The sequence below is a fragment of the Streptopelia decaocto genome (assembly GCF_964273445.1).
Source record: "Streptopelia decaocto genome assembly, chromosome: 3".
In the NCBI taxonomy this organism is placed as follows: Eukaryota; Metazoa; Chordata; class Aves; order Columbiformes; family Columbidae; genus Streptopelia; species Streptopelia decaocto.
The window spans coordinates 60,099,599-60,112,240 of record NC_138656.1 but is presented as its reverse complement, the minus strand read 5'-3'; the positions used below and the strand labels follow the sequence as shown (position 1 = coordinate 60,112,240).

Here is a 12,642-nt window from a genome sequence, read left to right as displayed (position 1 = left end):
AGCAGCCCAGGCCAGAGTTGAATATTTTCTGGGTTTGCATGCTTTTAATACTTTTTTCTCTCCAGCTGATATTTTGCATTCTTGATCTCTGCTAATAGAAGGCTGTTATTTGTAAATGCAGAAGAAAAAGTAATGCATACTGGCTCTACTCATAAGAATTAGACTCTGTGCATGGAAAGTACCTTTTATTCAGGAAACTCACAATACAACTTGGTTCCAAGAATGAGAGAATAGCAGTACTGTAATTTTAACAATGCAGGTTTGATTTCCACACTCTTACTTCAATATGGATGTTATTAGGACTCAATCCCCAGTTTCCCAGGGCTATAGTAAGTTTTTCATGGAGAGCAATGTCAGAAAATCATATTTGTGCCAATTTGTGGCTGCACCCTGTGAAGTTTCACTGTGATCTCTCTGGAGCTCATCTCCTATGTAAGCATAAATCTACTGCTTTAAGGGTATTGATTTTAACTCTTAAATCTTCAGAGCTCATTGCAGCTGAAGGCAACATCTCGTGTTTAGATTCCTAAATAGGAATTCAGGTACAGCGACTTTAGGTTTAAGACGTGAATTAATTTGTTTTTCATGGAAGGATTTGTAACTTCAGATGGAGCAAACTGGTGTAACTCTCAAGTCAGTGAAGCTATGATGATACGTGTTGTGAGGACTGAGCATATTCTTACTGTTTTTTTTATTACTGGTTCATGAACTTCTTATAGTATTAAGATACTTTAATGGGAAAGCATTGATTCCTTGAAAAAGTGGCTTTTTATTTTAGTACCACAGTTGAATCTTGGAAGGGTACTGGTTGGTCCTACAGCACTCTCCCACCCTCCAATCAATAAAGCTTCTAGATCAAAGTCTTTCTGTAGCACTGTATAAATGAAAAAGTCCTCAGTAAACCAGTGTGTCACCAGAGGCAACACAGCAGCCATGTAGAGAATAAGAGATTTCCTCTTACATACACATTTAAGTCTGCATCTCATTAATTTTTGAATTAGATTCTGTTCTTTTACTCACAGGCTCTTTGAAGATGCTGCTGACAAGCTAAACCTGATGGCACTGGCAGGCTTCCTTTACCAGCTCAAGAAGGCTTCTCAGGCCCAGCTTTTCCATTCAGTCACAGATACAGTTGATTACTCCCTTGCAATGCCAGGTAAATTGCCTGCAGATCCCTTACAGGCTTCTGTGTTTCATATACACCTGTACTGCTTACAGGTCTTGCTTTGTATTCTTACGGTTTAAATTTTTCTGATTTAATCTGATGAGATCTTTCTGTAGGAGTAATTCAAAGTCTTTAGAAAAGGTGAGTGCTTTTTTTGGCAGGCACTACATCCATACCTGCTATGAAACACTTCAGAGGACATTGATTTGTGTTTTGGACTTTGGGGGTGTTAATTATCCACAGACATCTAATCACAGCCCTATTTTTGGAGCCCAATCCAGTAAGGAAACTTGAGTGAATGTAGACCTAAGACAGTGGATTTAGGTTAGACATTTGACAGTGGGATAACCTCTGAAATGTTCAGAAAATAGATGGTAGCAAACAAAGCACACAACTGAAGAATGTTGATTAACGCAGTGGGATTTGTCCTGCTTGCTCTTCCCCAGCAGAGTGGAGAACATACAAACAAAAGCCTGTAAATTGTCATTTCCACCACTGTCTCAATTGGTGGACTGGACCCAAAGGAAGATAATTTGAATTTTACAGTGCCTTTAGAAGTTACATTAGTCATATGGGATTTGTTCTGTCCCATGGCAGACGTGGATTTTATCTGGTATATATCTCCAATTTAATCAGTTTCCTCTCTCCCTAAAGTGTTACTTGTCATTTTCTCAATGTGACACTTCAAGTTGTTTGGTTTTTGCTCTTGCTTATCTCCAGGCCTCAACATTCATCACTGTATTTTTAATAAATAGTGACCCTGTTATGTATTTAGTAGGCAATCAACAATAGTTAGTAATAATGAAACTAAAATTAGGATAGAGCAATTAAATGCTTTTTTTAATATTAAAAGTGATGTGCTCCCTGTTTACATCTTTCATTAGAGATAAAAGCACCAGCTATTTTAGATGAGAGAATTAATGTCTTTCTAAATGTTGTAAGAGCAGTGGAAGATTAATCCCTTTCAATACGAAATAACACATATTACTGGCTGGGGAACAGAGAAGTATTTTCTCACAGTCTTTGCTTCACATGCTTTGCTTGATAAATACAAAAGGACAAACTAAAACTACAGAAATTGCAGTTTTTATTCTTTCCTGTAGATGTCACCAAAGGTTTTTGCAACTATTATTTCGAGTCTTGTTACCAATTTTTTAACTACTTGCTTAACTTTTCCAAGCCTTTGTCTTTAAAATGTTTCCAAAAAAAAAATCACTTAAATCAAAATAAAATGTGTTTAATAAGTTGTTCTTAAAACTTGGGTCAATCTCCTGTTCTTTTACCTGCACAGACACAGGCCGTGTTTTACATTGATTTTTTTTCTCTTTTTTTTCCTTTTTTTTCCTCCACCACCCCACTCCCCCTGACTTAATACTTCTACCTTGATTTGTATTCCAATTTAGATATCTAGAGATGAAGGAGCTGCTGTTGCTTAGATTCAATTTATTTTCTTATACTTCCTTGTAGGTGAAGTAAAATCTACCCAGGACAGGAGAAGTGCACTTCACTTGTTCAGACTCGGTGATGCCATGCTCAGAATCGTAAGGAGTAAATCTCGCCCATTGCTCCACCTCATGCGCTGCTGGAGCCTGGTGGCACCTCACCTTGTAGAGGTAGGAGCGAGGGAGAAAATGGGAGTGTGTGCAAGAAATGGCAAAGCTGAAACAGCTGGAGAAGGCTTGGTAGCTCTTAAAACGCATATCAACCCTCAAAGTTGTCAATTCTGGTTATACTCTTGTTGGGGTATTGTATATGCTGTTTCATATATTGTGATACTGGCATTGAGGAGTGCACTTTTAAATAACTGAAATGGGCAGGCCCAGGGACAGTGTGTTCGATTTTTGCAATATGATACTTCCTGTGTGTCCGTGGTGAAAAAAATGAAGCCACCTTAAGAGGTTACAAGTAACTCCACCATCTACCTATTTGCTAAGTAAAGGTCTGCATCCTTACAAGTCTTCCCATTAAAGGATGCAGGCTTTCTTTTCCCACATAAAACCAGCTCAACTGGGAAGATGGTGACATATTTTCCTTTCCTTCTCCTTTCCTAATAGCCCATTATGTGGAAAACTAGTGTCTCGCCTTTGCCTACCAATCTGATATGACTTTAAATACTTTTCATGTTTTGAACACTTTTAAGTCTTTTGAGATCCCAAGCCAGTTTAAACTCAAGTACCTTCCATGTTTTTAGAATGCAGTGCTGCTCAGTCTTTTTTGTTGACTTCAGTGCAGACAAGGGCATTACTGGGAAGGAGCAATATCAGGGAAAGGACAGAATTTAGCATAACCTGCATAGTTACTCAAAACAGTAACTTCATATCCAGATTTATTAGTGTTTAATTTTTTTAATAGCTCCTCCAAAAGTGATAAGAACCTTCTCACTTTAAGCTCCATAAATAGCCAAATAAAAAGTGATATTGGGTCATGCATAGATAGGTATGGTCAATATATGCACAAACTACATTTTTTTAAGGGAAGAATGGTCACACAGTAGAAACAAAAGACATTTCACATGAGCTCTGTTCTGTGGGCTTAACTTATTTATTTTTAGCTCTGTGCTTTTTGAATCGTCAGCAGACCTTCATGCATCTGTGAGACTCCAGGCAGCTCAGAGTCTCAGTCACCCATTTCCATGGCAGTACTCTCCAATTTTCATGGCAGTACGGTCCCTAGTCTTGTTAACAGTGAAGCTGGTTTTAGGGTTCAGCAGCATGAAGTGCCTACCTCCCTTAAAAATGTTTTGCTAATAGCAAATTTTTTGCTTGGACAAACTGTAATACTTCTCCTTTCCCTGCAGGCTGCTTGTCATAAGGAGAGACATGTGTCTCGGAAGGCTGTCTCCTTCATCCATGACATCCTCACTGAAGTGCTGACGGACTGGAATGAGCCTTCTCATTTTCACTTTAATGAGGCGCTTTTCCGCCCCTTTGAGCGTATCATGCAGCTAGAGCTGTGTGATGAGGATGTCCAAGACCAGGCAAGTCAGCCCTGATCAGGGTGTCTGTATCTGACTACCATGCCCATAAGAAGGATGGTCTCCAGAGTGCACTTGCTCCACTTGAGAGCATTTCCAATGTGTCCTTCATCATCTTCAAGGAATCAGGAGGGGTCTGCCTACATAAGCCAGCATTGTGGCAGAGCATGGAGACAGTACACATGGCTTTAAAGCAATTAAATAAAACTTTTTATTATCTTAAAAAAATTAGTAATAAATTACTCCAGACTGACATAGTGAAATCTAGGAATGTGTTTAAAGCCATCCTCATTTCTTCTGAAGTTCTATCTATGTATCAGTTCTGTTTTTTTGTTTTTTCTTTTAACCTCTCCTACACGGTCTGCAGGTGGTCACCTCTATAGGAGAATTGGTGGAAATGTGTTCTACCCAGATCCAGTCAGGATGGAGACCCCTGTTCAGTGCTCTGGAAACAGTGCACAGCAGCAGCAAGTCCGAGGTTAAAGAGTACCTCGTAGGAGAATACTCTATGGGTAAGGACTTACTGAACTGACTGTTTCATATCTGCTTTTGTTTCCCTGTGTTATTCCTTGGTGCCACAACAACTGACTCAATATATTAAAGTGTCCTACCTGAACGGTGGCACTTAACAGTGGCACTGCAACACTCCAGAACTGTACTGAAGTATCTGCTTTATTAGTTGTGGTGGGAAAGAGAGCAGAGGTATTTTTCTGACTTTTTATCTGTTAGATTCTGGCAGATGAGTAGAATTAAAAATAAATGTTTTGAATATTCTTGAGCAAAACAGTAGTGCAGGAGTACTGACCTTGGCTGGGCCCTTGTCACTGTCCTGCTAGAGAAAGGAAAGTATAGTCTTTGCAGCCACCACATCTTATGTGGAGTGTCTTTCTTACGATATGAAATAAATTGCTCTTATACATGAGGGTAAGTTAGTGTGATAATCTAGGCAAGTGCTTGTCCAGGTACTTAATCACAAGGTTTCAAATTGCTAGCACCATTACGAACCATGTTTGCCCTAAGAATGATTCTGTATCTCTCCCAAAGGTTGCTTGTATGAGTAATATAGGAAAATCACTTTAATCTGTTCTTTTGCCCCATTAGAAGGCATTTTTAAGTGTTACAAGTCATGTGTAAGGGATATGATTTTCCTCCTAAATTCTGTCTTTCAGATCTGTTATGATCAATGGCAAAATGCAAGTGTATACAGCTTTTGAAGACTGATAATCTACTTAGGAAAAGCAGGGATATTTTGCCACTGTATAGACTGAATACTTTTCCAAGTGACTGATCTCATCTTGGCAGTTATCAAGTACTAAACCAGAAACCTCCACAAAACAGAACTGTTAGCTACTGAGCTGAGTTCAAGAGCTCAAACCTGCCCCTAGCATTTGGGCAGGCATAAGCTGATATTTTTCACAGATCAGGCAAATGAAGATGTCTCTATTACTTGCTATGAAGGGCTACACCAGTTGCCTCATGAGCAAAAGAAGGTTTTACTTCAAATATCATTTCTCCCTCTGCCCAGAACAGAAGAGATTCTACAGACTCAGTTAAATTGTTGAAAAACAATTGGAAAATCACTTTTATGGGGGATGGGGAAGAGTTCTCATCTTGTTATTTCCCCAGGAAAACGCCAGGCTCCGGTGTTTGACGTCTTTGAAGCATTTCTAAATACAGACAGCATCCAAGTCTTTGCTAATGCTGCCACCAGTTATATTATGTGCCTTATGAAGTTTGTCAAAGGACTGGGTAATTATTTTTATTTTTCTTTCATCCTGTTAAGTCATGATATTTAAAATTTGATCTTGCAGAAGAGGATAATTCAGTTATGTAATACATAGTATGATAAGGCAGAGAGAGGCAGCATAGAAATCAAGTCCAGAATGAAAACCAACCAAAAAAAAAAAGCCACTTTCACAGAATATTGTAGAAATGGCCTGGCATTGTGCCAGCATGGATTGTCTGCAGCAGAATGGGGTACGTTTTTATACTCAGCAGTCGAAGACACATGGCTCCTTTCTACCCCTGCTCACCTCAGCAGCAGTAGTTTAGCATATGCCATGCTGAAAACCTGCTGAAACTGCAGTGAGATCACAAGCCTTACAAAAAACAACACTGTCCCCATTCTTATGTTTTTTTGTTCTGTTACTGAGGGCAGCGGAGACCAGGTGTGTCAAGTCAAGGTGGCCCAGCAGAGTAATGGTGGTGCTTCACCCAACTTCAGAACAAAGGCAGATGGGCTTGGGTCATTCTGCCCCCGTGTTCACATTCCCTGGCTTGCCTTGATCATTAGACCTTAACACTTTTCATTGAACTGTGGCAATGATTGTTTTTTTTCCTTACGTGAATCGCAAAACTTCTAGCAAGTGGTAAAATGGGGTGGTTTTATATGTATATTAATTCACAGAGGTATCTAGGTCTGTAAGTGACTCCCTTTGATTTAAATGATCACCTAACTGCAGCAGATCTAGTCTTCAATGTTATTCTCATCTTGTTAAGCTATTTCAGCCCATCGATTTCAATGGGGGCAGAATTCAGCTTGTGATGACAGACAGGAATTGTAATTATTACTACAAAAGAGAAACAAACTTGCATTTCCAGCACCAGTAGAGGGAACTCATTCCTTCTGGAGATCTTAAAAGCCTGTCTTGCATTTCTTTAGGTTCCTTACTTCCATGAGATAAGTTTGGCGCCTTTATGGTTACATGTCAAAAAGCAGTATATTTTTTGTATTAAAGGTAGTAGGACTTGGATTACTTCAGCAATGAGCAATAGAAAATACACTACTGTTGATATGCCTTCTAACAAAAAACTAAAGGATGCAAACTTCGTTGTCTGACTTGGCTGATCCTAATAGTAGACAAGACTTAAATATCTTATGGAGATAGTACTTAAGGGCATAGAAAAAGTAAATAAATGTATTAAAAGGAGAATAAAGTAGGATTTAATAAAAGGATTTCATATTTATCTTGTGGGGTTTAGGAGAGGAATAACTTTTAAGGCAATAAAATGTTAATGTATACGAGCATTTAGTAAAGCTTCAGATTTGACACTGAATGGGAAGTGTTTGGGTGAACTGGAGAAATGGTTGCAAACAAAGTCTTCTAGGGTGGGCAGAACATTGGCTGAGAGGGGAGGAAAACAGTCTGTGCAGACAGGAAAGATGCTGGTGTGAATGGAGTCAATCAGGGAGGAGCTCTGCAATAGTGTGCCTTGGAACTGATCTGCTTATTGAATACACTTAGTGAAGCTGACCTGCAAGTAGGAGTCTGCTGATACCACAGAGTCAGTAATACCTGCGATACTGAGACACTGGAGCCCAAGGATATAATATAGTTGACACTGTGAGACCTTGACACCTGAATTAGACAGCAGAAGGAAATATTGTAGCAGAAAATATTTAATGCTGTATTTAAGGAATAAATGAATTTAAAGGAAGAACTTGTGTTAGAATCATTTTCCAGGGCACTGAGGTGCAAATGAATAGAAAAAAAGTCAGTGAATAAATTGAGCAAAGGGTCAATATGAGCAAGGAATTAATACATCCATAGAAAAAAGTGGAGTCAATATGACAGATGACTATAAGGTATGATTATAAGAACTCCCAAAGATTCTACTAAAGCGTTAGTAAATAGGCATGTATTTATTAAAGCATTTATTCATATAAAATATTACCATTTTGTTTGCATGAGAATATCTGGTTGTTACGTAATAAGATCAAACAAAGGATGTTTCCTGGATTCTCTTCAGACATTAGGCACAACTGAATGAAAAAATGAAAACTAATGCTATGTTTGTTTCTTCTGTCCTTCCTGATGCTGCCTTTCCTGTTCCCAGGGGAAGTAGATTGTAAGGAGATGGGTGACTGTGTGCCAGGATCAGGATCTGCATCTACAGACTTGTGCCTTCCCGCGCTTGATTACCTCAGGAGATGTTCTCAGGTACGATGAACAATCTTACACAGGTACTAACCTGGCCTAGGAAACGGTTCTAACCTCCAGGCTTGGCATCAATGGTTAGATGGTTTGCCTGAACACAAGAAAATCTGCGGTAAGCCTGATGGTAATAACCTGCACTGCCAGGTGGAGAGTGGGAGTCTGAAGGAATCTCATACCTTCTAAGCCAGCTAATGGTGGGAAAACCGAGAAGATAAAAACACTCAGACCCAAGGAGCATGTGGGAAAATGTGAATGTTCAAAACCTAGTAGTAACATATTCAAACCTACATTCATTCTTATTTAAACTGTTACGGTAAAAAGTGTTGGGAATGAAGGACAAAAAAAAATCCCTGAGAATTCTCAGATCTGAAGAAGAGCAACAGGATACCCCCTCTAAAATGCAGCAGCAGCTTATCTGTACCATGAAAACATATCTGAAGCTCAGGGCAAATCTCTTAACAATTAGAATGCTGGCATGTTTCCTGTAATCTCCTTGCACACAGGACAGATTAATATCCAGAGTTATTAGGACATTTTTTGTCTGATTTTATAACATTGTTTGTATTTCTGTAGTACCTGCAGGTCTTTTTGTTGGACCCAGGCCATGTTTTTTCTGAGTACAATACAAATGCATAACAAAAGATATTACCATAGCTGAAAGGACTTAATATCTAAATTCAGACATAACGGGCAGATTCAGTACACAGACTGAGAGGAGAAGGAAACAATAAAGCAGCTCAGAGTAATAAACAGCAGACATGTCAAACTGTCCTTGCTATCTGGTTCACATTAAAAAACATAGTGAATGGCTATGTGTGTACCTAGTATATGTTCTGTCTACACACTATATGCATCAAATCACTCTTTCTTATTCTTATAACCCTCAGTCAACAGTGAGGCAGAAATATTTTCTCCTTTTTTAAAAAAGCAGCCATTTTAATCTTGTTATACCTTTTAACTTGCCAGAAGAACAAGAATAACTAAAAGGAGATCCCGTCTATATATTGCAAATACATGGCTTATTTTAGAAAGGCCTGGTAGAATACTGGTAGCATCCCAGCTGTAGTACAATTCTGCAAAGTTTGTATTTGTTTGGTAACAGACAACCCAGGCAATGAAGCTCTGAGATAAAGCTGTATAGGTACTTTTGTCAGTGTTTAATTAGTCCTTCAGTGCTCCAAAATATTCTGTGTACATCTAATGAAGCATCTTAGGTCATAGGTGCAATCAGTAAGTAGCAACATTTGACTTTCACAAATGAGGAGGTAGCACACTTCCTTCCTAAAATTGTGTTATTTAAACTGCTTTTCTCCCTTTCTTTCTCCCCTCTGCCCCTTACTTGTCAATGAGCAGAAGGCTTCTGCCCTCTAGTTATGTTTTTCATTTACATTTTTACTGGATGAACAGAACAGATGCTGACATTATGCTGCTTTCTTAACTTGTATTTTATTTTACATACCTGTGTTGTATATGATAGTTTTACAAACTTTACTACTTTTTTTTTTCCTTCTCTCTTTTTTTTTTTTTTTCCCCCTCTCTCTCCTCCCCACACTGTCTCCAGTTGTTAGCCAAAATCTATAAAATGCCCTTGAAACCCATCTTCCTCAGTGGCCGGCTGGTTAACTTGCCCCGAAGAGTGCAGGAACAGTCAGCCAGCAGTGAGGATGGTATTGAGTGCATCCTTTCTGACTTTGATGATGACACTGGTAAGTGCATTGAAAGTAGTAAATGCAGAATGGATCAACTGCTTCTTCCACATTTCATTGTCGGTTTTGCCAGCTGCTGAAAGCAAAAAGGAAGGGAAAATCTTCATAATTTACTGTCTTCCTATTGTCTACACACACACGAGCGCACACGGAGCTTGGAAGTTCAGGTCACGTCACCTTCTTTCTGTTAGAAGATACAGCTTATATATGAGAAAAATACAACCCCTCTCTTGGCACAATATAATATTTGAATTAATAATATTTTGATTATCCTGATATTAATAATACAACCGTTATATATTTCTGAGAGCTAACACAATGAGATGACATGTGGTGCAGCCTGATGATACTTCATGAGGCATTATTGGTGTTCAGTTCTAGGTACCAAATAGAGACAGTTAAACAATGGCTAGTCACCTTAGGGTCCTTACCTTTTAGCTAAGCCGAAATGATTACAAACCATTGTGGGCAGCATTTGCAATGGTAGTGAGATGTGTAAAGTGTTTCATTAAAAAATTTTTTAAAAAAAAGGTTAAAGAGACTGGACTAGTGGAAGTCCTAAACTCAGAAAGAAGACCAGAACAAGACGTACATGGAAGAGGAAGGATGAGACAAAACACAGACTATATTAAAGAGGGAAGGAAAAGGAGACCATCATTTCAAAAATTGATACTGCCCACAACTATTACACAGCAAGAGTGAACATGCAAGAACCCATGATCTTTAATTAATTTCCCAGCCTCTGTCACTTTCTGAGGGCAAGTTCCAGCTGTGGTCAATGCAGAATCTCACTCTTTTAATCTTCATTCCCTTATTTGTAGGCCTTATCAATGTCTGGATTATTCTGCTGGAAGAATTAACAACTGCCATATCCAACTGTCCCCGCCAGCACCAGCCTCCTACTCTGGATCTGCTCTTTGAATTGCTGAGGGACGTTGCCAAGACACCTGGTAATGAAAAGGCTTGATAACTTGTGTAACTCATGCTAGAGCAGCCCAGAGACATTCTCAAGTAGAAAGGGTTTTTCTCAGAGCGTGATCTGTTGTTCCAGTTAGTGCATTGTTCCGTGTTGACAAAAGGTATCTCGTGAGAGTATGTTGAACATGCTCTTACATTTACTGCACAAAGAGGTGCAGTACTCTGTCTTAGCCACAGAAAACACTTGTCTGGTGTCCAGGAAATAGGAAAAGAAAATTATATAGTCCTGTAGACCCGCTGGGAAAGACAGCAGGTAAACAGCTGACTAAATGTTCATATACTACCTCACCACTAGATCCGAAACTGCCTTCCACTCTTGTCACACAAAGAAGGTTTCAGAACCTGCTTTCTTTAGCACCACCCCTGGCCTGAAGCATGGAACAACTTAGGAAATTTACTGTGCACGTAGGCTTTGTAAGCAAAAACATACAACCATCATTGTGTTTATTTTAAGGCCCGGGATTTGGCATTTACGCAGTTGTACATCTTCTTCTTCCCGCGATGTCTCTTTGGCTCCATCGCAGCCACGGTGACCATTCTTACTGGGATGTGGCATCTGCTAATTTCAAGCATGCCATTGGCCTTTCCTGTGAACTTGTAGTGGAGCACATTCAAAATTTCATACACTCAGGTACGTCATTGCGCTGTCACATCTACTGACAGTCATCAGTGGCATGTTACTTAATAGCTACTTGGGGAGATGGTTTCATTGCTTTTTTGGTTACTGAAGCATAGAATAAGAGGAAGAGGGTTGAAATTTTCTGGTTTTATTTTTTTTTTCTTTAGAGGGTTCAGAATTATGGAAAAAAATAACTTGTAAGGAACCTAGGGAAGTTAGTCCAGCCTCCGCTCAGAGCAGGGCTATCTTCACAATTAAATCATCACAGCCTATAGTATACTTTCCAAAAGAATATACTAAATATAGTTGATCATAAAGAACTAGAATTTTCGAAAATGGAATCTAACATAATTTCTCCAGTACCACTTAAGCCCAGACATTTTATATTGTTAACATCAAAAGGACTGTTCTCACTTCAGCTTGATGTGATGCATGTTTCAAAATTTAACTGTAGTGATAGCTGCATAAAAAGATTTGGCTTTGCAAAGTGTAGCAAGACTTTAATTATAATGAAAAGGCAATGAGGTTAAAACCAGTCTGTATCTTTTCCTTATAGATATTGGTTATGAAAATATGATCAATACTATGCTGAAGGATCTTTTCAAGTTGCTGGTAGCCTGTGTAGCAGAACCAACAGAAATTATTTCCAGAGTTGGCTGCTCTTGTATCAGGTAACACAGTCTATTCATTCTGTTAGTATATTAAAAAAAAAAAAAAAAAAAGCATGTCTTTATGTCTTTGAAGAACTTGTGAACTGATTAAGTTGGCTAACATCTCTAAAGAAGACTACAATATATCTATCTCTTGTTATTTGAATAATGAATTTTAGACTTACTAACCTTTTCTTGCTGTTTCTTGTCTGCTTCAGAACCTGCTATTTTAGACATTTTTATGTGTATCATTCCCATAAAAAGCACTTGTGCATTACTTATATGTAGTTAGTCAATAATTAACCCTTAGGAAAAATAATCAAGGGTCTTTCTGTTGGAATTCCCAGGTCTTTAGAGGTAACTGATACCTTTCACAGTCATCAGGTTATTAGAGTCATAATCAAAGTAAGCACTGCATTATATACTTACACAATGTGTGGTTCTTGTACTGGCAAGATGACTACTTAACCAAGAAAAGCAAAGGAAAAAAAAAAAAGACAAAACTACACTATAATTACAAAAATAGGTCAGGGTAACAATCGAGGAGACTACGCTACAGAGTAGGCCTTTTGTTCTGTTTTGAAACTTCTCCCATTACAAGTAACAATTGCG

At 38.6% G+C, this 12,642-nt stretch overlaps 1 protein-coding gene across 1 annotated transcript in view; it reads left to right on the top strand.

Moving 5' to 3' along the window:
* Positions 1-12,642, top strand: part of ARFGEF3 (ARFGEF family member 3) — a 90,078-nt gene that overhangs the window by 63,065 nt on the left and 14,371 nt on the right. Inside the window, exons 20-29 of the mRNA XM_082050105.1 lie at positions 1,023-1,156; positions 2,633-2,778; positions 3,963-4,142; positions 4,507-4,651; positions 5,766-5,888; positions 7,977-8,080; positions 9,639-9,783; positions 10,605-10,733; positions 11,216-11,392; positions 11,937-12,051. Of these exons, the coding sequence (XP_081906231.1) occupies positions 1,023-1,156; positions 2,633-2,778; positions 3,963-4,142; positions 4,507-4,651; positions 5,766-5,888; positions 7,977-8,080; positions 9,639-9,783; positions 10,605-10,733; positions 11,216-11,392; positions 11,937-12,051 (1,398 nt within the window). The remainder of the gene's footprint in view (positions 1-1,022; positions 1,157-2,632; positions 2,779-3,962; positions 4,143-4,506; positions 4,652-5,765; positions 5,889-7,976; positions 8,081-9,638; positions 9,784-10,604; positions 10,734-11,215; positions 11,393-11,936; positions 12,052-12,642) is intronic.